This window comes from Patagioenas fasciata, chromosome 2 (assembly GCF_037038585.1).
Source record: "Patagioenas fasciata isolate bPatFas1 chromosome 2, bPatFas1.hap1, whole genome shotgun sequence".
Classification (NCBI taxonomy): Eukaryota; Metazoa; Chordata; class Aves; order Columbiformes; family Columbidae; genus Patagioenas; species Patagioenas fasciata.
In genome coordinates this window covers 66,613,478-66,637,672 of record NC_092521.1, presented here as the reverse complement: position 1 = coordinate 66,637,672, position 24,195 = coordinate 66,613,478, and the positions used below count along the sequence as shown (strand labels likewise).

The 24,195-nt window shown below is 39.8% G+C and overlaps 1 protein-coding gene across 2 annotated transcripts in view; it reads right to left on the bottom strand.

The window, feature by feature from the left end:
- Positions 1 to 24,195, bottom strand: part of ANKS6 (ankyrin repeat and sterile alpha motif domain containing 6) — a 34,549-nt gene extending 10,354 nt beyond the window's left edge. For both annotated transcript variants that reach the window (XM_065832104.2, XM_071804340.1), the window contains exons 1-11: positions 23,787 to 24,195; positions 20,213 to 20,709; positions 16,992 to 17,036; positions 13,403 to 13,607; positions 10,220 to 10,326; positions 8,616 to 8,764; positions 5,351 to 5,561; positions 4,677 to 4,726; positions 2,845 to 3,048; positions 853 to 1,018; positions 39 to 208 (exon numbers count right to left, since the gene is read on the bottom strand). In XM_065832104.2, coding sequence (XP_065688176.1) covers positions 39 to 208; positions 853 to 1,018; positions 2,845 to 3,048; positions 4,677 to 4,726; positions 5,351 to 5,561; positions 8,616 to 8,764; positions 10,220 to 10,326; positions 13,403 to 13,607; positions 16,992 to 17,036; positions 20,213 to 20,709; positions 23,787 to 24,142 — 2,160 coding nt within the window. In that variant the 5' untranslated portion in view covers positions 24,143 to 24,195. The remainder of the gene's footprint in view (positions 1 to 38; positions 209 to 852; positions 1,019 to 2,844; positions 3,049 to 4,676; positions 4,727 to 5,350; positions 5,562 to 8,615; positions 8,765 to 10,219; positions 10,327 to 13,402; positions 13,608 to 16,991; positions 17,037 to 20,212; positions 20,710 to 23,786) is intronic.

Genomic DNA, 24,195 nt, shown 5'->3' with positions numbered 1-24,195 from the left:
GTCAATTTGGAAGTACAAAAATTTACATTTCTCTGTACCTTTACAGCATGTCCATTGCCAACGATTTGAGCACACTGCAAATCAGACAGAGTGGATGAAGGAGTTGACTGTACTGGACTGTGCTGTTGGCTGTGTTTCAGTTCAGGTAAGCCTGCTGCTTTTCTTCTTTGGGCTGCAATCTGAGATAAAACATTATCTGCACTGCCACCTAAGGAAAAAAATAAAGACACAGTCAAGTAAAACATAACTTAAAAATATTTGCAAATCCTCAATTCACCTCTCTTCACCACTCACATTCTTTTAAAAACTGACTGGATGAAGAAAGAGAGAGAATTGTAAAGTTCAGGCCTGTTCAGCAGCTTTTAGGAAAGGGAACAAAAATCAGCTGCAGGAGAAGAGAGAATCCAGTCTCGACTATACATACACGTGAGCTACTTCACCATATTTACAGCTCCCAGATACAACAGCTGCAGCTTTGTTTTTAATTTAAAACTGATTTTTATTTTAAACAAAACTCAAGCAACGTGAGTAAGAGACAGCTCTATGAAATGTATATTGCAATGAAGAAGCAGCCCCCTGATCCATGTGGTTGGTCCCAATAAAATCAACATGTTTTTTTTCTGAAAGAGAGGATAACCTGTGAGACCTCTGTAACAGACGTGAGGCTTTTGCTCCCTTAATGTAGGTGTCTAAAGTCCAATCCTGTTCCAACAAATTTATATAAGTTTTTCTTATACAGCAATAGGACCCCTCAGAAAAGGTTTAATATTTTCTGCTATCATTTAAACTCTTAATTTTTTAGCTGAACCAGATAGGAATGACTTTCTTATTAAAAATAAAGCAGCATGGTACCTGATCTGTTATGCAGTTCTCCTCCATGTCTGTTAATTCCCGCAATGTTATTGGATCCACCAGAAGAATGAGGAGAATGGTTGAAGTTGTTGGAATTCGAAGGAGATGCAGGTCTTCTTGCAAATGTTGGTAATTTGACTGGTCTAGTACCTTTGCTAACAGATGTCTGGAAAACAAAAATAAAAATAATGTGCATATTTGCTGTTTGAGCAAAATAAAGCTAGAACTTCAACTGCTATTTTATTTATCATAAGTTCCGAAATTTTCACTGAAGAACAAAGGTATATCAGGAATAATCTACATATACAAATATATTTAATACATATTTGTATAAATACACTTAATATATATATTCAAAAAAAGAAATTACACCATAATCAAGGTGTTAATTCTCCTTAACATTTGACCAACACAAAACAAGGATACACAGTGCACCAGAGATATAATACACACAATATTATGAGCAGTGGGGGCGGGGGGAGGGGGTGCGGGCAGGGGGAGAAAGACAAAAAAAAACCAAACTTATCACATGTGAAACTTCTTTCCTGCAGAATCCTGGTTTTGCCTCTCCCACGTCAAATAGGTACCACCTACTCCTCATCTGTCATATCCCTTTTTCTTACTAATCTGCAACAAGTGACATGAACTTTCCTCCAGTCGCATTATCATATCCTCTTCAATCTAAACATCTACCTGCACCATTTTATTGACTACTAACTGAGGCACTAATGACCTAGCTATATGCTAGCCAAATCCTTAGCTACACCCACATCCTCCTTCAATTATTTTGCTTTTACACCTCTGGCCACTGCCAACCATTGACATATGGCCCTTGCAGCTCAGCTTTTTCATGTTTCTTATCCTGTTGCTCAAATCACTTCTTCCAACTGCAACTTACTATGTTACTTTCTTTCTCCCTATTCCCTTAGCAAAACCCTTCTTTCCCCACAGAAGGATTGACAGCTAGTCCTCCCCTACTTTCCCTGTCCCTCACTTCATACATGGGGGTCAATTATCCATCTACATTATTAGAAACACTTTTTTTTAGGATGACAAACATCTGCATTCCTATGATCTATTACTTCCCTTCTAATACTCCACCTTATTCCACCTAAATCACTTCTACCAGTATTTCGCTAACTTTCACTTCAAAAAGGAAGACAAAAAAATTCCTCCTAACTGTCATAATTGTTCCATTTCTAGAACTGACCAAAAATACAGTTCTGGACTAGTGAAATAAACTCTTCTCTACACTTGGTGACTACAGCCTGAAGTCAGGGGAGTAAGCACTTCTGTCTCCTTTTCCTCCTACTAACTAGGAAAGCAATGGTTATCATGGTTCTTCTGACTCCTGTCTCAATACAAATAAGCTACTTTCCTTTTGTTTTTGCTTTTTCACTAAAAACATTGTAGAATCAGGTGAGCTCCTTCTATTAAAAAAAATATATAATTTATTCAGACTTTTTGCCTTTTTACAGAACTTGCACCACACAAGCCACACAAGCCCACTCGATCACTAATTGCTACGATTTTATCTATTACTAATATTCCAGAATCTTATGCCTGTATATTTATGTCACACTGATATTTCTTCCCTTCCCTCCCCCCCAGTCCTAAAAACTGAGAAACTTTCATTCTTTTCTTCTGCCAACTCAGAGCAGTGTCTGCCACACTTCAATGATGGTACCCACTTCAGCAACTAAAATATGTAGGTGGAACGAGCAGCCACTTGAGCAGTTTGCAGCAAATTTGTTAGGGCTTGACTTTATTCTGGTTAACAGCAAACAAGTGATTTCATTTCATACAAAAGTTTTGTTCCATTTATGTTCCTTCCATAGAGATGTGTATTCTTCTTAAACAGCAGAGCTCAAAAGGACAAGCCATTACTGAGACAGTGTGTTTAAAGCCATTTCTAATCAGAAACACAGTGTGGCTCACCAGTCAGCATGGCCTGCACATAACACTATTTTCGTACAAATTTTGTTTGCTTACTACATCAGAGTTTCCACTGCTGTTAAAATCGTGCTTGATCGCTCTCTGTGGCCAGGCTGTTCTCATCTGTTCGGCTTTTCCATCTTTGTTGAGTCGTGTTCGGTCAGAATTCCAGAGCTCAAAACTTGAGGGCGGTAAGAAAGGGGGTATCACTGCTTTCAGTTTATCACTGGGCAGCCTGGTGAATGGAGCACTGCTTCTCAACTGAGAGAGGGAAACAAAGAAAGGGAAAAAGAGAAGAGCCCTTTTTTAAGAAAGATTAGTGGGTGCTGATGATACGATTTCAAAATTGTAGGTCAAATAAAAAGATGGAGGTAAATCCATTTTTAAACAAAATAAAATGGAAATGAGACAGAAAAGTGGTATTTGTGAGGATGTACGACACTTAATAACAGAGAGAATCCCATGAACATTCTGGCACCCGTCTGTACACTCATTCATTTAATACAATAAATATAGTTAATTAAGTAGCAGAAACTGTCTATTCTTTCATTGGGCTGAATCTTGCTTCAAATTGGTTTTAACACAACTGCTAACAATTAACTTCCAAAGAATTAACAATGTTATCTTCCCTGTACTCCCAGACAGGACACCTGGAAACAGTGAACAACTGCCTGCTGCCTGTGTTCTCCACAAAGAGAAAAAAATCAACATAACTGATTTGGCTCCCTGGAGTTCTGTCAGTCAGTCCAATCAAAAGTTACTCAATCTTCTTAAAAAGAACATAAAGGATAACCAGCCAAATTTAATGATGTCTCCAGGGTGTAAGCTGTAGGGAATTTAAAGCTATAACATAATAAAAGAAATAAAATAATACAAATAAACATCCCAAACTAAATATTTAATGGTTGCTGGTTGCTTCTACTAGCAAATGCTCCATCCATGTCTTCCTGACAGCATACAGCTTGTCAGCAACTAATCAGCTGTTCCATCTATTTTACTAATCCATTTGAGCCAACAGTGTGCCCTGGTGGCCAAGAAGGCCAACGGTATCCTGTCCTGTATCAAAAATAGCGTGGTCAGCAGGACAAGGGAAGTGATCCTTCCCCTGTGCCCTGCATTGGTGAGGCCACACCTGGGGTATTGTGTTCAGTTCTGGGCCCCTCAGTTCAGGAAAGATATTGAAGTGCTGGAGCGGGTCCAGAGAAGAGCAACACGACTGGTGAAGGGACTTGAGCACAAGACCTATGGGGAGAGGCTGAGGAGGCTGGGGTTGTTCAGTCTGGAGAAGAAGAGGCTTAGAAGTGACCTCATCACTCTCTAGAACTACCTGAGGGGAAGTTATAGCCAGGTGGGGATTGGTCTCTTCTCCCAGGCAGTTAGCAATAGGATAAGGGGGCATGGGCTTAAACTCTGCCAGGGGAAATTTAGGCTGGATATTAAAAAGAAATTCTTTACAGAGAGAGTGGTCAGGCATTGGAATGGCCTGTCCAGGGAGGTGGTGGACTCACTTTCCCTGGAGGTTTTTAAACTGAGATTGGACATGGTACTTAGTGCCATGATCTAGTAAACTGACTGGAGTTGGACCAAGGGTTGGACTTGATGATCTCTGAGGTCTTTTCCAACCCAGTCGATTCTGTGATTCTGTGACCATCCAAAGGTACAGATAACTCTTGAAAAAAGTCAGTATTTGTGAACAGCTTCCATACCACAGTACTTGCAATACTTCCTAGTATCAAAACTATTGATACTGTCAGTTCCTGTCTAGTGACTATCAAGAAATTATAGGTCTCTTTCTAATGGTGACTTAGATAAAAAGTAAAAAAACAAAATTATGGGAGCTGCATGACTTTCTGATATGTGCTGAACACATGAAGAACACTGTGACATACCATAGTTGTCAATAATTCATCATCCTTTCCTCCTTTTGCAGTGGTTACACCTGAAAAATATATAAATTATGTTTTATTGTTTACACTCTCCTACTGTTGTTCTCAAGGATATCTTATTCTTTTCAAACATTCAACAGCTTTACCATCAGGAAGCACACAGAACCAAGATCTCCAGTGACACTGTCATGTACCTAAACTGAAGTTAAGCCAATAGTCCTACCACATCACAAACTGTGGGAGCTTTGCGCGGAGAGCTGTACAATTTCAGCAGATGTGCTTTATGATTTGGGCTTTTCCAAAGGAGCACTTAGAAACACTCATAATTATTTATTTAAGTAAATTTGTTTTCATTACATAAATGAGTTTATCACAGATACGAAAAACTTTTGAGCGGTCCCTCCCTACTGCCCAATGTAATGATGTTTGCTACAGAACAATAACATTGTTATATTAGTATTTTCCTGCTTAAACGATGCTGCGCTCAGCATTCAGCACGATCAAGTCAGAAGTACAAACACGTCTCTTGCTACATACTACGAAGTATGTAGATGAAATAAATTACACATCTCTTCAGTTACATTAAGCTAAATAAAAACTAAATCAACAAATTAGAAATAGTATTATCTTCACTATCCCACGAGAGGTCACTTCCCATACGACATTTCTGGCTTTACCACTAGATTTGCTATTTGTGATCCGAGCTGTAGCAGCATCGAGGTTTCCAGAGGTGTCCGTATCACTCTGTGAAACTGCTTTTATGGTGGAACTTAATGATGGCTCAGGCTCATCAGGAAAAGGCACAAACTGACTGGAAGGAAATCCATGGCGCAACGTCTGAGTCAGCTTCAGCTTGCGGAATCGATTGGACATCCTGCTCCACCAGGACTAGATTGATAAGAAAACACAACAATTTAGTTCAAACTAAAAGAAAAAAAGATGGAAAGAAACGTACAATTAAGTAATCAACAGAATGCTCCATCGTACTTTACATGCATATGATTAATCTTTTTCCTCATTTTTCATCTGGCAAATGCCTTACGGTATTTTTCCACACTACCTGGAAAGACCAGGTAGATAAAAATATTTGGGGAATTTGAAAAGTAAATTTTTACAGCTACATGGCAAATAAATAATCTTCCCATTAACTTCCGATTTCACGGTTCATTCTGACACTCTCTGGCATCAATAAACCAGCATGTGTTTTCCGCTTTTAAGAGGTGTGCATAGATGTTTAACTGATCTGCATGACAGCCTCTCCTTAAGATTTTCAAAATCAGTTGCAAACTAGGAGAGTTTTGATAGTATTCCTGTCATAATAAAGATCCACAATCCACATAGTGCTGCTATATAGATAACTTAAACCCTGTCAGACTGGAAAGACTATAAATTGAAAAAGAGCAAGGCAAAAAATTACCAGTTGTGTAAACAACACGAACCTTAGCACTTCTACTACACCTATGACTTTCATACATACAGGTGACACATTTGAGGAGACTATTACACAAGCGGACCATCTTTGCTCAAAATAAAATGTATCCAAGTATTTACAGACTTATGTATTTTTACAGGCAGACAGTGCAAGATGCTTCTAGTATTTAGCAGGCCACTTCTCTAGACTATAAAAGACCTATAGGCTATATTGAGAAGACCTATACAATCTGTATTAATGATTATGTGACTTGTAGGTAAGTAAGTCAGATTATAAATATCTTCTGATTATTTCTTAGTAAAGCTTCTTCTTCCCTTTCTGGAACACTCTAAAAAAATAATAAAGTAATGTAAAAGTGATGATACTTCATGACGGCAGTTTTATGTGATAACCAATTCAGATAACATACTTTCCTAGTCTAATTTTTATTCTTAGCCATTCCTCCTCACCATACATAATCCCCTCTTCTTTTCATCTAACATTTTTCAACTGCTTACTGATATATGTCGTCTCAACTGTCACACAGTAGAACTAAGTAATATAAACTGTAAACTTATTCCCTGTAAATCAATCCTTCTAGCAGATGATCACTAAAGAGATTTTAAATCTGCACAAAGCATTAGTAATGGACAGAGTTCTCAGACCTCTGTATCTCTTTGGAGTCATAACTAATAAAGATTTACATTACTTTCAGCAACAACGACCTGACAGAAAAAGGCAAGAGAGACAAATAGTTCTGAGAAAGCAATAAAAACCACACAGTTCAGTATTTACTCACCTTCCAAAACAAACTGAAAGGGCAAAAAAATCCATCTAGCTTTAATACAGAGCACAATGAGTATACAAAAGAGACTGCTTGCACAATGTGGTTGGTTTATTTCAAGAGCAAGATACATTCAGCGAACAAAAGGATAACCTCTAAGTACCTGTCATCTCTGTTACCCTTCTTTATGGTGCTTCTGCTTCCTTAACGTATGCCCGTGCCACAAACTAAGCCAATATGGAGTAAGTACAGCTACCCTTCTACCATATAAAAAACTACTGCTCTTGGACAAAACTGGAGTGATAGTGCAAAGGTCCATCTTGTCCTCTGGTATTCAAAGTGACGGTGGTCTGAGCTCTGGAGTTTCCAATCTGCTGCTGCTGCAGGGTTGTGGCCTCTCCATATACCTTACCACATCACACATGTATGGAAGCTGGAATAAAGGGCTTTAAACCGCACTAAAGCAGCCAAGGAACAAAAACGCATTTGTGGTTAAAAATAGTGCCTGTCAAAAGGCTGAAACCTAGTGAGGGGGGAAGGCAATAGTATCAAAGACCAGAAAAATAGTGTTGCCACTTGAGAAATACTTTAGACATAAGTAACAATGTTAGGAACGAAAGAATAAGGGGAAGAACTGGAAATCTCTGCCCTCAAACAACTTTAATCTGAAAAAGAAACTGAATGTGATATTTCACACTACTCCAAAACTGACCTTGAGAGAATAACTTGCTGAAGAAGCACAGGAAGGAAGGAGAGGAAATAGAATTTTTGTATACAGCAGAGGCAGAACTTTGTTTTCAAGTCATGCTTATCCACTATATAACCAGTAGGTAAAGGAACAAGGGCCTGTATTATGCATAAATTACAAATAAAAGAAACACACAACAAAAGAAAAAGTCTAACAGTTAATAACAAAAGTGATAAAACAGGAGACAGAAAAGGGTTTGAGTTTTTTTTGAACTTCAAAAGCTGTCTACTTGTGATCAGCTATTTTAGTGTGGATACCATTAACAGGAGGAAGGTAGAAATACGTGTGCATTTGCTTAACAGACTAAAAATATTCAAATAAGCTAACACAAATTAAAACCAAACAAGGTTGATTAAAATTACCCTAGAGTCATCATAGATAACACGACCTCTGAACAAATACTGATTACCTTCAAGATAAGAGGATGGAAGAAGTTCAAGAAATCAGGCAAAAGGCAAATATGTAATCGCCCTTGCCTTAAAGACGAAAATCTGAAAACTTACTGCCCAAAAAGCTTAACTTGAAAGGACATCATTGAAAAAACAAATCCCCGTAACACATCCACTTTGATTTCAAAGAACAAAAAAAATATTAGCTGTGGGTACAAGAAGTCTACTAAAATTGGACTACATTTTAAAGGCAGATTTAAAATTAAGATAATCATAACAGAAATTCAGTTCCAAAATTATGAACACTGTATCTTCAACTACTTAGCTATGGGATCTGCCTCTAGCAACTGAAATGATTTGATAAGAACTCTTCCTTTAAAAGTCCTCCCTTTGCTTTGCCATCTGACAAAAACAAAGCTGAACTCATGCTTCCTTTCATAAAACCAGGCAGTATTGTCAACAAGGAATTCAAAACCACTTCCCCTGGTCTGTCCCACCCCGGGAGGAATATTACATGTTAGATCCAAAGTACTTCTTAGCAATTACTTTTTCTGCATCATACCCTACAGGAAACAACACACTGGTTATTATTTAGAGGAAATATATTTACCTTTAGACCTCCTTTGTCATCTGGCAACATTGGGACATTTAAGGATTGCCTACTTCTGGAACAAGGCAAAGATGATCTGTTGTTCAGTTTATTCTTGTCTTTGCCTACTTGCATACATGCTGATGCCAGTAATCGTACAAGCTCTGTGTCTAAAAGAAAACAAATTAACACACCGTTTAATTTGTTTTGCTTTCCGAAATTATGACTCATACACTGACACTTGCCCTATATACCCCATATAAATAGTAGTTGATTTACCTCTCAAACATAAAGCAGATGAATCCCTAAAATCTTTGTTCTTGGCCTATGTTTCCCACACCTTCTCCCCACAGAGTGGGCTTCAGTCTTACCATCATCCTAAAGGTATTTATCAATATCAGTAAGCACGATATTCAGTCAGAATCAGTCATGTGTGACTAAGTGAACTGTCTCCTCACACACTTTGTAGAAGTTAAGAACGATATTGTGATGCTCCCTTTTCTCACCTGACACAGAAGAGAGTAGAGAAAAATGAATATTCTTTCTTCAAGCGTAGGTTGCAGAAAAGAAGCTTGAAATTAAATCCCAAAGAGAAAGGAGATGTTCAGCCTGGACAACGAAGGGACTGAAAAGACATGTAAGAAAAAAGTGCACAAAAAAAGGTAAGAAAAAAAGAAAGGACGAGGAAGAAAAAAAGAATGAGCATGAAATGAGGACAGGGAAGCAAAAAATATTCTGTACTCTGTATTTTATACAGAAGTCAGGAAAGGCTTTCAGAAGGGCAGACAGAACTAACCCATATATACATACATATATATATATAGACAGGTAACAAGACAAACTACTCTATCGTATAAGTTCGTTGTAAGATAAAATAATTCATTGTATTTATTTTCTAAAATTTCATACTATTGGTGATCTACTTTTGACAAAGAAAAGGTACCCACTAGTGAGCAAAAGCACCATAGGAGTAAATACAGAGAAAACAAACATTAATTCGATCACCAGTAGTGTTTCCTGCCTTCAGATAAAACCAGTCGGGTACCAGGCAAGGTTAAAAATAACAAATTATGTAAATTAAACAGGTTACAACAAAAACTAAATTTGTTTCACTGAAGTCTCCCCAAAACATGCTGTATTTTTCTAATGCACTCCCATAAAAACAACCTGAACCCTGAAGTGTGATTTATTTTCAGCCTTCACAGACCTAGTGAGAGGTTCAGCCAGGACTTCACTAGTTTTGTTCTGACAGCAGTCTCTTTGTCCTGTCCCTTTACTGCTGTTTACTGAGTGGAAATTTCTAGCTCTAGTTGATAGCTCTGTGCTAATGACACACAGAATACCTGGGCCACCACAGTCAACAAACGCCACTGAACTGGCTCTGGTAACACAAACAACACATTTAGGAGCATTTTTAAAAACAAAAGTAAGAAGAATGCACAAAACCTGTTATCCCATAAAAAAAACCTATTAACCAATTAATTCAAACCCCACCATTCTCAGACAGTGTCCTTTCTTGGTCCAGTCCAGCCTGGACCTGAGAGGATACTTACTTGCAATTTTAATGCATTTTCTAGATTGGAAGGGATATTTATGTTGTACATTTTCTCTTTGAAATAACATACCTGGATCATTGAGCAGCATTATCAAGTCAAAAGCTGTGTATCCATTTTTTGCACGAAGATTGACGTCAGCTTCTTGATTTAACAAATACTTCACAACGTCTTTATTTCTTTAAGGGAAGAAAAAAAGGCATTGCTCACGTCAAAAAGCAAAACATCAAACAAAAAAGAAAACCCTAATACTCCATTTTCATCCTTTTATACCATTACTCCTCAATTAGAGATCAGAATTTTACCTTTTCTATAGCTAACCATGTCTAAAATTCATTGACAAGCTATTCAGAAGCTCTCATGATTCCACTGTCAGTCACTGTTTACTTACTATGAATTACACTAATCAACATGCAGAGAGTCAGCCTAAAAAAACTGACTTAAACAGTCAGTTTCTTTAAGCTGACCCTTTGGAATGGATTCTGAAATTTGTTGCCAAACACCTTCCCAATGAAAAGCCGTTCATGCCTAGGGCAAAAAAGCAGATGGAAAGACAAAGGTCAGTCCAGTAGTCATCATACACCATCACTAATACTTCAACTCAACTTCATATTCAGAACAGGTAAGAAACTGCTCACAGAAAAGCCAAATTGGCTGAGCATGATTTATAAACATCAAACAGTACTTCACTTCATTAGAAATATAAATTACATAATTGAGAAAGCACATTATCACTTCCTTGAAGTGTTCAAAATGCAAAAAGAATCAGCATTGAATAATAACGAACACAAACACCTTCCAACAAAAGCTCATAAAAGCTAGTTGCATAAAAGGAACGCACCACCCCATTCCCATTAGTCCCTCTCCCCTCTCACACACCTGAATAAATAAGCAGGACTGGCCTCAGGAGTTAAAAACAAGGCTGTAATCCAGCTTATGGAATAAATGAATGGACAACAAAGCTAGGGAAAATATGTTTAATACAGAACTCCTCTTGAGCAGAGACTGACCTTGTATAAAACCGAACTCTGACACTCATGAGCACCATGAGCAAAAATGTTAAGTAGCAACAGGTGACTGCAAACTCTAATAATGGGGCTGACAAACAGATCTCAACCTCTCCATTTCAGAGCGTTACTGCTTATCATACAGATGAAGCTTTCACTTCTGAACTCACTCCAGATAAAGTCAACCTAAAATGGAGGAGGAATGTTTCTTTCTTCAAATAAAAATTCTGCTTATTGCCACCACAGCTCCTCTGCATACTTCCCATTACTATTCTTCTCTTCCTTAAAACTGTGTCATGCCATCATGCTTGCCAGGTCCTGCACCTTCAGGGCACACAGAGACAACAATTCTTTAGTGCCCCTGGCTCACACAGACCTTGCCTGCAACCTTCTTCAAATCAGAGACCTTCCATATCACTGTTGCTCCTGAGAAAGGGTAAGTTGAGGCTCTGCAGAGGCTAAAGATTTCCAGTTGTTATGAAAACTCACAATTGGCGTGCTGCAACCAAGGAGAGAGGCTAGCATGCAAAGTACAGAATTACAGGGGTAAATATTTATTCAGCAAAACTGGAGCATCCCAAATGTGGTTTTACACAGGGTTCTTGTACCCTTCAAGCATTTAGGTACAACACAATTTGACTTATCACTAACACCCACACTACCAATGATGAATCATAATAAAACTTCACAAAGTAACTCTATTTCTGCAGGATTCTTGCTGCTTGTCGATTGATCCAGATGTCCCAGGAGTCAGTCCTACTATCACTATTTATCTATGATGCCAGACAATACTGGGAGGATTTCAAAGACATGTTAGAGGGCCTATGACACTGGCATTATCTTGGCTGACTAGGCGTATCTTTTATCCTTCATGGACAGGTTTAAACTCCTAAGAAGCCAAGTCTTTTCTTTTTTCAGGGCTGGGATGTCCCTTCTGGTCCTTCCACTGAGCTGGTATCCTTTAGTTTGTTTTACTTAAGCATGAACAATACCAAAGGCCCCAGTAAAACTCCTACCTCAAACCTTAAGTGTCCTAATAAATGTATTCCAATTGCTATTACAAAGAAAACTACTAACAAAGTTAATATGTTTTCATACTATAAAGACTGATATAATAGGGAAAGGAATTTTTCTAACCTAGTCCTCCAGGAAACTGAAAGTGCTGTATCTGAACACACGCAGTACTCAGTTACACTCTGTACTTCCACATCCGAGTGCCTGAGTATTGGCAAGGGGACGTGCCAGCAAGCCTGCATATCACCTGCTGCTGCTGCTTCTAATCCAGCTGTGCACTGGGGTAGCTGCTGAAGGAAAACATCTTCAGGCACTTCTGTGAAATGCTAACTACTACTAGCAGTACTGCATTAGTGAGGAAGCAGAGTATCTCATCTTATGTAGGTCCCAGGAACTACTTCAGAAAATTTTCACAAAGCGATGACAATTTGATCCCCACTTTCTTTCACTTTCATAGTCCTATGAGATCGGTTGAATAAAAATAAAAGCTGGAGCAGAATATTTGCATTTGTACAATTGATGTGAGCATTACCAGGCAGTGAAGGGAATCTTGACCTTCCTGAGAGCCTCACCTACAAGAACGGAGAAAAGTTCACCTTCCTAAACTAAATATCATGTACTCAGACAACGCCACGTATATGGAAGAGATCACATATGAAGTACCAGGCCAGTTTCTGGGGTCTGACAAGATTTTATCTTCCTATCTGCATTTATAAAATAGGTTCAGAGAAAATGACAAGCAGTTTTCTAGTGAGCACCTTTCAGAAAACTCTATGAAAACTAAAGGCCGAATAGGGGAACATAAGAATGGTTCTAAGACTGGAAAATATGGCACATTAAAAGGTCATTGCCTCAAAGATTCACAGAATGATATAGGGCTACAATCCTGGCAGGAGGTGATATTATCATACAAATCACTAAAACCATCAAAGGATGGAAGCTGAAATCTGCACCAAAGCAACTAGTGCCTGCCTGGAGCACTATGTTCCCAGCATTTGCTGTGCAAGATTCAAGCTCCCAAATGTGTCACTCATTCTGAAATCCAAACGGCACTCACGTCTGCTCTGAAAAGCCGAGGGCAGTGCAAGTCATGGAAAACTGAGGTCACAAGTCTCTCAATTTCTTGTAAGACTCCTCCGCTTCCAGAATCAGTAACAAAAATATTTTTTGCTATTGGAATGTAAGAAGAATGAAACTTCTCTACCGCTAGACCCAAAGAAAGCATGTATCTCACCCGTGGTATGTGGCCTGCATGAGTGCTGTCCAGCCATGAACATTATCCTGTTTGTCAATATCAGCATTTTTCTCAACAAGGAGCTGAACAAGGGGCAGTTGTCCAGTCACAGCTGCAATCATTAATGGAGACGCACCATCAACATTGGTAATATTGACCTGACTTGGGTCTTCATCAACAATCTCTTTAACTAGCTGAAAGTTTCCTGTAAAACAGTGATAAAACATAATCTATATGAGCAACAGAGAACTTCTTAGCCACTGAATTAATATGTATTTTGATTTGCTGACACTGGTATACATTTGGTAGAATTCAAACAAACAAAAGACTAAAGTACTAGAGCAATAGCAACAGTAAAGCTAAATATCTGTACTGATTTTTGGTCTTTTAGTTGCTTAGTACATCTTTCCAACCTACACAGAATTGTAGTAGAAGCAGAAAGCACTGTTTTCCCTCATTTTCCCTACCTGTACACTTACAGTGCAATCCCATAACAAGAATCATTTTCTGAAATGAACAACTACGCTATAAAGTCTGTAAAAACTGCAGTGCATCCCACATGTGAAGACACGAGTGGGGAATATTTATATTAAATTATCATAAGATCATGTCACACAAGGAAAACTGATCATGTTGAAACAACATGATGTGTCCTTCAGCAGGACAAAGATCCCCATTCCATTTCCATAGGCTGATATCACAGAAAGCAACAATTTTAGAATCAAAGAGAGTGGATACAAAGGCACTCCGAAAGGTGGTGGAGGCCATTCCTTGCCTTAGGCAGATAAATGCCCTATGTCACACTAACCCATAAGTTCCTCTTACAAAGATGGTTCACTGATTCTAAAAACCTCTACTGTTACAATTTCACAACCTCCCAAGGTTAACTAATCTATTCCGGTGATGAACTTTCTTATATTCAGAAAGATTGTTTTTTTCTTTTTCAATCTGTCTCCAATATTCAAACTAAATCTCCAGTGCAAAACTTCCCTACTCTTTACTCAAAAGCCATGCATTATTCCTGTCGTCTTTCTAGTTCTCTAAAAGTGAACCTAAAATTCAAATTTCCACATAAAGAGGCTGGTAGTCACTGAGTTCTTCTCAAAGTTACAAAAAAACAGTACAAAAATGTATTTTAACTAGGTTATGGTTTGTTTTTTGTTTGTTTGTTTTCTAAATTTTAATAAAGGTAGGAACAAGCACTTTTAAAAAATGTATTACATAGTCAGGGTCATCATAAGCAGAAAGTTCCCCCAACTCTCTTACTTTTTTCATGACATATGGTAGGCAAAAGCAGGGAAGAAACTAAGAGGAAAAAACACCTGTGTGACTGAATATGTACCACCACAGAAACAAAGGCAAGAAGCAGCAAACCATCAACTGCCATGCAAATTGAAAAAAATCTCATCTTTAAAAAAACCTTCAGATGTTAAACTGCTTCATGACATGGGCTGCCTTCCACTCAATCACAAGCATGAACATTTTCTTTGGAAAGCCAGCCAGAATCCCAGACAAATCCCTGCAGGCACTTGAACGCACTCACTGAAACTACCACCCACCCGTGCCACTCAGCTAATTTCTTGGAACGGGAAAGACACAAAAGCATGGAACTACTTTTTTTAAGTCCCAATTTAGTAAAAGATAGCAGGTGGTTTTTTAACACAGACTCGCATCACAGAGTTTGTTAAACTGAAAGTCTGGAACCTATGGAGACTCCAGAATTGACTTTGAACTCTGGCCTGGACATGTCTTAACCTAGTGATTTGGGTTTTTTAACAGTGCTGCCATCCATAGCCAAGTATTTCAGGAAAAAAAAAAAAAAAAAATTAGTATGTTCACCAGCATTCATTTGGCTTCCCCCCAAGATTCCTTCTGACCCAGAACTAACATTTATAAATTTCAAACTAAAAGTCACAGGGATACAAGAAGAGCAGCTGAACTCTCTAAAATCTAACAGATTTGAGGCCTTCCTAGGAAGAGGTTTTGGTAGCTTATATGTGAAAAGCTGACATTTAAGAGAGAGCTCCCCATACTGATGCCTATCATCTCTTTCTCGTCCTCTACTATGTCTGTCCATTTCCAGATCTGGCAGCCTGAAAAATCATAAAGTTCCTGAGATGGTGACTTATGATGGTTAATTGAAAAACAACTGTTAAACTGCTGCACCAAAACCAGGATGGGATTTGAAGACTAAGGCCAGGCTTGATCATTTAAAACACACCTCTAACTTCTCAATAGGAATGGTGTAACAGTAAAACTTGGAAGACAATTGTTGATTTTAAGATGCATTGCTGAAATCCATTTGGATGGATGTTGAGAAAAAATGGTATTTTCCTTCACAAAAATCACTCACTTACAAATAGTAAAAAAAATACCAAAAAATCCACGAGAAACCTTGAAAGTTGCTAACTCTCTGCAGGTTGCAGCTCCCTGTTGAAAATAAGAAGGTGAACCACACCAAAGGCTTTATGATTATGTTACAGTCAGGAGTGGGCACCTGGACATAAAAGCTGGAATGAGAGGTAGTTGTGCTCAACCCTAAAGTTCACGTATTCTCTATGCATATATCACAGTCGGGGGTGGGGAGGTTAAAGGCAGCTTTCAGTACATTATGACCAGATTTTCCATGCCACAGAAGGCACAGCCCCAGTAAGGATTACTAGGTCCAATGCATGCACAAGACTGTATTACCAATGTTTCCTCATTGTCTGGGGCATCTTAGTCCCAACTAAGGGCAGGTTGACTAGAGAAGAAACAAACCTCTTAGGTCTCGTGGAATACCTCTCACAACTTCACTGGATGAAATATTTAATCTCACATGAGAATGACAGATTCCAATGCTTCAAAAAAAAAAAAAATTAATAGATCCATCAGGAACTTTACTACTTAGTGACTATTTTTTCCTGACTGTCTATATAGCTAGGACTGTTGGCAATAGGCTAAATGTGCTATCATATAGCTGAAAATATATATGGGAGCAGTAATCAGATAAGGTTCAAGTACTGAATCTCTCTAACCCGTCAAAGAAATTGCAAACAGCGCAGAGTTTTCTGACCTGTGACATTATCAGGAGCCTCAGCAAAAAGTGAATAGTCCTGTTTCCCATGACAAAGCCATCAGTGAGTCTGAAGCCAAATCCATCATTTCAGTACTTTTTCCTGTGCTGGAAGATCCAGGAAAACTGGAAACCAAAAAGCAGCTTGCCATCTGCCCCAGTTGCAACCCATCAGAGCCTGGACCAAATTTAAATCAACAGGACGGCACTGGCTCTTTCATGTTTGCCATGGAACAGTTTTACTAGTTGTGTGCTCATGAAAGAACAGGTAAGATCTGAGACACTTATTATTTTCTTGAAGCAACTGTAAAACGCAATTACAATGTCCATATGGGGTAGAGGCCAGTATATACTCTGCACCAATTAGCACTTTTGTTGTCATAACGTCAAGTTTTTCAGGAAGGAAAAAAAAAATCATATTAAAGGTAGCATGGTCATGGAATAACTGGAACTACTAAATCACACCATTTTGGCATGAAAGGTACAACAAGTTACAAGAACCAGACATGGTAGAAGAGCCTTGTCAGTACTCACCCAATTTCAAAGCATGAAACACATCAGGTTGCCTCTTTTCTGTATCTGGAAGAAATACAGGTATCACTGTTAGCAATCTTCTAAAAAGTAAAAATTTCTAGGAACATTTTTATAGCAAAAACTACTAAAAATTTACATAAAGATACTATAAAACACGTTTGGACATACCTTTATTAAGAACACAGAAAGCACTGATTACGTTTGTATTCCCTTTGGGAAGAATGACTCACCTGTACAGTTAGCTGCCTGTGCAGACTTAAAGCTACAAACTGTAACACAGCATCGGTACAGGCTTTTGCCTTTCAGCTTCCATTCTCTATCAGGAAATTCTATCTGGAAACTTACATGTTTCCTGCCTGGAAGACTAAAAGATCAATCAAAGAATCACAGTATGGTTCTGTGGTCTCATGTAATCCTCTGTGTAACAGCAAACACTAACAGAGAACCACATCATTTTGAAAGGCGACTCAAAAGCAGTTTTACAAGATGTCCTATTTTTATTTCCTCTTCAGTATTGCCAGCTTAATTTCTGAAGGTCACAAAAATAATAGTGATGATTTAACTACACAGCTTGCTATTAAAAAATATCCTTCAGCTCCCAGATCATCATCCTTATAATAAGAACTGTAATTATTACAAATTCTAGCATTTTTAGTGAAGGATCTTTCCTTTGACATGCCTTCAAAGTGCTTTGAAACTGTTGACCCTATGTAAGATGAGGAAAAAATAGTGACGTATCTTGCACCTGCCACTCATGCCAGAAACCCTCCCCATCATCCAAAGCATTACTGACACTACAGAACCAATGGGCTAAAAAGATTTTAAGGAAAAAAATGAGATGTTGAGAGATTTCCTAAGCCAAATTCTGTCATTTTCATGATAATACAGAAAATATTGATGTTCACAGCTTGACTCCAAAGGAAGTAATTTGAAAATGCTAAACAAAAACTATTGCTGGAAAGCCCTCCCAAACCATGAGAAACTATTATTTTAAGACTGGCAAATAGAGCTGTGGGTCCTACATTTTCTCCTGGTTCAGCCACTGATATTATAGAAGTAACTGAGCTCACAATGGGAAAACAGATTTCAAAAGACTAGTTTAAGAAAGGACCAGACTCTATACTTGGGGTGTGAAAAGCCTAGAAGAGACGCAGCCTCAGGGAGCAGAGCACAAGGAGATTCCAGAACGAAGGACTGTCATCTGAGTGAGCTGAAGCAAGGACAAGGACAGAACACAGGCAATACCCAGGCCACTTCAGGTAGTTCTGAATTTGTTACTGAAAACAGCCCTGAAAAGTGCTGGATGGGTGGTAGCATCTGGATGCTAGTCACATCCTTAGATTTCATAGCAAGTACTCCAAAGCTGAAAAATCCAGGTTCGGCTCTTCCAAATCTTTCTGTTAAGCACCTCCCAACACTGGTTTGAATCATAAAGCACAAACACCTTGAAAAGTGTCCCCAAACAGCCATATCCAGAGTAAGCTCTCAACCTCTGAAATTACTTATTTGCATTCAAATGTCCAACACAATGCACCAATTAAACTCTGTGATTTCAGGAGAAGATTTAATGCATTTCTGTTAGCATAAACAAATTTGTGGAGAAGTAAAGGGAAGAAAATCCACAATACTTTAACAAACCTAACATAAGACATTAATAACATTATTTTCTAGAACCAGCTAGAAAGAAAAGCTAATTTGGAAAGATAGCTGGGAGAGACAACTGCAATAAGTAAAAAATTTTAGACGTAAATTCATTAACATTTCAAACTAACAGGTGACAGCAAGTAGGTTTAACCTTTATCTTCAACAAAAACAAATATCTTGGGAAAATACACACAAAATACTGTCAAGAGAATGTGAGTTTGTTTAGTAATTAAAAAAATTGGAAACTTACTGGTAAAGACACAAAATTATATACTATTCTGTACTTCTGGTTGAGTGTATGGTATTGGATATACTGGTTAAAACTGAAGGAAAAATGTTGCAGTCAAAGTTTGCTCACACCTTCCTAAGCCTTCAGATGCCCTACTACAAGATACAACCTACAAAATCCTGGATTTCTTGTGTCCCTCTACACTCATGGCTACAGCTACATGACCACCACACATTCTTTAATTACATGGTCACAAAATGTTTCTTTATCCGTTCTCTTGTCTCAGTGTACATAATCATGTGTTACAGCGCAAAATTAAAAAACATAAAACCAGCATTTCTTAACTTCATTTTAACTGAGATTTGCATTGAAATAATGTTAATTTAATCTAGTTTTGTATATACACAAGCATGGCGTGTGTCCCTTTTGGTGTTTGTGTACACACACAAACAGGCATATTCACATTTCAAGGAAGGAAGGAGGTTGCCTGTAAATTTTATGAAGTCCTGAAGTTAATTAAGTATTCCCCTCTCCTGAAAGGAACAAAAGCAAGGGACATGCTGACTTGCTACTCATCCACACTAATATTCAGTTTTCCTAGAAAACACAGTCCACTACCAAAGGACTTTAAAGACGTTTAATATATTCAGGGAGTGCCAGAAGAAACCTTTAGGTTAACATCATCTGGCCTTCTGCATGTCACAGGCCTTGTATGTGACACCCAGCACCATTGCATATCTCTACTAAGTCACTCCAGGTCTAACCTTTTACTCCCAGTTGTGGGTTTTTTTGTCCTTTGGCTGTCACATAAAAAGGCCCTCCAGTATTTGACTTCCTACCCTTAATGTGGACGCTTTATTAATCACCTCTTACCCACTTACCCATGGAAGTAGACAGACTGAACTTCTTCAGTCCCTCCTTACAAGGCCTAGATTTGATATCTATTAGGTTTTCTTCAAGTCTGCAATATCCTTTCTTTGATATCCTATTCTGTTTTTTCTGTCTATTCTTTAGAGTCATTTTAAGTAAGCCTTTGTAATTTTCTTCCTAAATGAGCATCTGGATCATGTGTTTTAAATGCAGATAACATTTAAAACATTAAAACATTCTAAAATGTTTCACAAGAGTTTTATTGCAGGACAGGAATCTCGTCATGCTAATACGGAGGAAATGTGCTGAAGTTGGGCATTCCTGCCTCACCCAAGGTAGGTGTACCCACTCTAAACATTTACAAGGGGGCCTAGCTACAAATTATAAAGAACATGATGTACACACAAACTATCCCTTCAATTTCTAAACATGCAATCAAAAGTTCAAGACAGAGAAACAAACAACCAACACTCCATACCTGCCTGGGGTCTGATCGTTGTGAGAGATTCCAGGTAGTCCTTCATGTCTTTGTGTTTGAAGCCAACAGAGATTTCAAAAGGTGTTTTATGTAGTACATTCAAGTGATCAGGATTGGCACCCTTCTCCATGAGCTGCTGTGCCAAGCTCACCTTCCCACTAACAGCTGCCAGCATTAAAGGGCTCCAGCCCATAGTCTTCACAGTGTAATTACAATCAGCTCCCCAGTCTAATAACAGATGTACCACTGCCTCGTGTCCATGCTGAGCTGCTGCCATTAGTGGAGTGATATCGGGAAGGTCATCTCTGCTGCTAAGTACACTTGTGCTAAAATGGTCATAATTGTCTACAAAAGCTCCAGATTCCAGCAACAATTTCACCATGCTGACGTGGCCACCTCTGGAGGCCATTGTGAGGACACTGGCTCCTAACTTATTCTGTGCATTGAGATCAGCACCATTCTCCAGCAAGATGTGAGCCACGCTTAGATGCCCGAACCTTGAGAGAAAGAGATAACGAGGAGAATTAACACCCTGGATGGCAGAGACTTTTCAACAAAAACCAGCATATTCTGAACACAGAAAACTGTTACCAAATTTGCCTATTGACTAATACACTATGTAGCATCATGCACAGACCACTGAATGTGACACTGGTTACCTTACTGGAGGGGAGCAATCAACAGCTAAGGACTGTAAACTAAACCGTTCCATATGTACCAGTGATCCTGCTGAAACCAGGCACCAATTTAAGAGGATGTTCTGGCCACAGCAGCAACATGCTACCCTCATTTTCAGCTGTGTGACATCAATACATAACTTCCACAAACCACAAAGTCACCTTCTTCCTTCCTGTATCACATTGACAAATCAAAGCCGGTTTGTTGGCAGAGATCTTAATTAAGTACCCTTATTAGTACTGAATGAGTACAAACTCCAGAGTCAACACTAAAGGAAAAAAAAAAACTGTTTTATGAACTACATAGCCAATCCTTTGTCTTTGCACCATCCCTTGCTTTCCAGTTATGAACCACTAACAAAGTCCCACAATGGAAGAAGGTTCAAAGACAGGTATGTGCCCATGAAGCTCACGGAAGTATGTAGCAAGTGGCCACAGCTGTTGTAAAGAAAGCTGAACTTCTCTCAGCACAAAGAAGACCAGAGGGTGGCTTCTTTTCCTTTAAAGAAACAGCTCTCTCAGCAGAGTGGGACAACTGGCTACGTGAATGGCCTTCCCTAAAACAATCAAGAGAAAGTATCTTCCCAAGTCAGACCAACACAGGGAAAGTGTTATGCTGCTCAGCCCAACACAGTGCACCAAAACTGAGCAACCAACAGAAATAATTCAGAAGAGAGCAAGGGGCCACATATTCCTTCCTGGCAACTGGGGACATCCAGTACTGTGATGGTGAGCATCCAGGGATTGGTAACTGGCACACTGTTTGTCTTGTGGTTAAACTCCGTGTTACCACTCCTATGTTAGCCTTGTGTTGTGATTTCAGTAGATTGCTGTCTCACTAGGCTCAATCAAAAACCTGTGTAACATCAAATATCTTCCAATAAGGACACTTGGTATTAAAGCATTAAACCCTTCTTGTGTGGAATATCTAAAAGAACTTGGACAGAGTACTGAACTCTTACACCAGTTTCACCAGTAACACAGTTTTGATACCACTTGACTACCAGAGGCTCTGGTAGTTTGTCAGTATGCAAAAGACAACCATGCAAGCCACACACCAAACCAGCTAGCTAACCATACGAAAATGGAAATCATTACTCTTCCTCAGGAGAGGAATCCCACATTTTAATAAACATAATGCATTGACAAGATGAGTACTTTGTGCTGTTACGGATATCATGCATTACTTTATGCTTGTGCAGTGTTTAACATAAACTTTGATCCTGAAGGCAGCCTCTGTACACTGCAGCAAAGCAAATGCTTGTTGGGGATATCCTGAAGAATGCTGGTAATCACTAACAGCAGACATGAGACCAAACTCCCTAGTTTCCTTTCAAAAAGAACATAGTCACAGAAGAACGACTCTGGGATCTGTCTAATCTCTAGGTCTATCCTGGTAGTCTTCACTGCATCACCTCAGCGAAGCCTGCAAGCACTGAACACGAGTAATTTTATGTATAGCTATTATCTCCTGTCCAATGTCAACAGGGCTAACCACAGCTAGAAAACTAAACATGTACATAGTTTGGAACTTGCATTTGTATAAACATTAGGTTTCCTTTTTGGTTATCCATTAAAAAGAAAAAAGAAACACACTCTTCCACTTCAAGCTTTCTCCACAGGTTTCAGTGATATCTGCAGTACTTTCCAAATGGCAGCAAGTAATTTCTCTGAAACAGTAAGATGGTTGTAGTGATATGAGTTTACTGTTTTTGGAGAGTAAACGTATGGTTTCCATTAAGGAGGAAAAAAAAAAATCTAAGAATGTTTCTGCAACTTTTTTCTTTTTTTTTAATCTTTATAAAATAACAATTTTTTTCAACCTTGTCTCCTTGTTCTTACTAGGAAACCAGCTGTGTGACTCATTCTTTGGGAACTTTCTATGGGCTTTAATTGAAAAGAGAAATGTTGACTTTGAAACAGACTCTTTTCTTGCTAGTATTTTAATCTGTTATGAGGCAAGAAAAAAACAACCCCAAAAAAACATTTATCCTCTCAATTAAACATTCAATTATTACAGGAAAACACTGCCCTCCAACCTTGCAAAACACGTCTGTAAAGCCATAGGGTATCTGTATACATAAAGATAAGCACAAACATGAGCATTAGGAACGCAGGAACCTCCCACAACCCAGCAGCGGGTTACATGAAGCACAGCGTCATTGATGCAGAAAACAATCCAGTTTCGTCATTAAAAACCTCAGCAATGATTTCCCATGTCCTTCACCAAGCCATTCAGGAAAATATGGAAAAAGCCAAGTAAAAGGAATTATTTCTGTTTACTTCTGTGTGTTTTGCGTCAGCGTTGAGTTTTCAACAGGTGGGTAACACATACCAGAAAAACACAACAACAACGAAAACCCCCACAGAAATTAAATAAGGGTGTGCATGTATCTTATTTCCACACAACGAAAGAGGAAAACAGAGGAAAACAGAGGAAAACAGATTACTTCTGACTGGGATTCTGCACTGGCTTTACCCAAGAAACAACATGGACAGCTTCAGCCACCACACCCTTAATACAGAAAGATAAAACCTAATGCCCCGGGGTAACACTTGAACACATAAACTCGACAACCCCTCCCCACCCATGCCCCGGAGAAGAGGCGATCACTCGGTTCCCCCCACCGGGCCTACAACATGGCGCCTCCCGCCCGCCCTCACCCACGCTGATCCGCCTGAAGCCACCCCCGGCGCTCCGGGGCGCCCTCCCCCGGCCTGGGGAGCAGCGTTTCGAGGGCGAAGGGCTCAAGCGCCAGCCCCGGGGCGGGGAAGGGAGGAATGCCGAACCTCTGCCCTTCCCGCCCCGGGGCTGCCGCCGGCGCGGCAGTCGCCCCGCCGCTGACTAGGCCGGTGCCCCGCGGTGGGGCGGGACGGCCGCCGGAGACACCCCGTACCTGGCCGCTTGCATGAGGGGGCTCCATCCGTAATGGTTCCTGCTCTGTACCGAGGCCCCCTTCCGCAGCAGGAACCGCACCAGCTGCTCGTGGCCTCCCGCCGCGGCGAACTGCAGCCCCGTGTTGCCGGCTTCGTCCGTGCAGTCCACGGGGACGCTGGGGGACGGCGGGGCGGTCGCTTCCCCACGGGGCTCCGCTGCGGCCGCCGCCTCCTCGGTACCGCAGGAGGAGGCGGCCGCCGGGTCGGTGGTAGCGGCGCCGGGCAGGCCTAAGAGGCGCCGGGCGGTCTCGCAGTCGCCCTGCTCGCAGGCGCGGAGGAAGAGCTGGACCTGCGGGGGAACCCCGCACTCCCCCATGGGCAGCGCCGGCAAGCCCGAGCAGCTCGGCAGCCCGCCACCGCCCCCGCCCC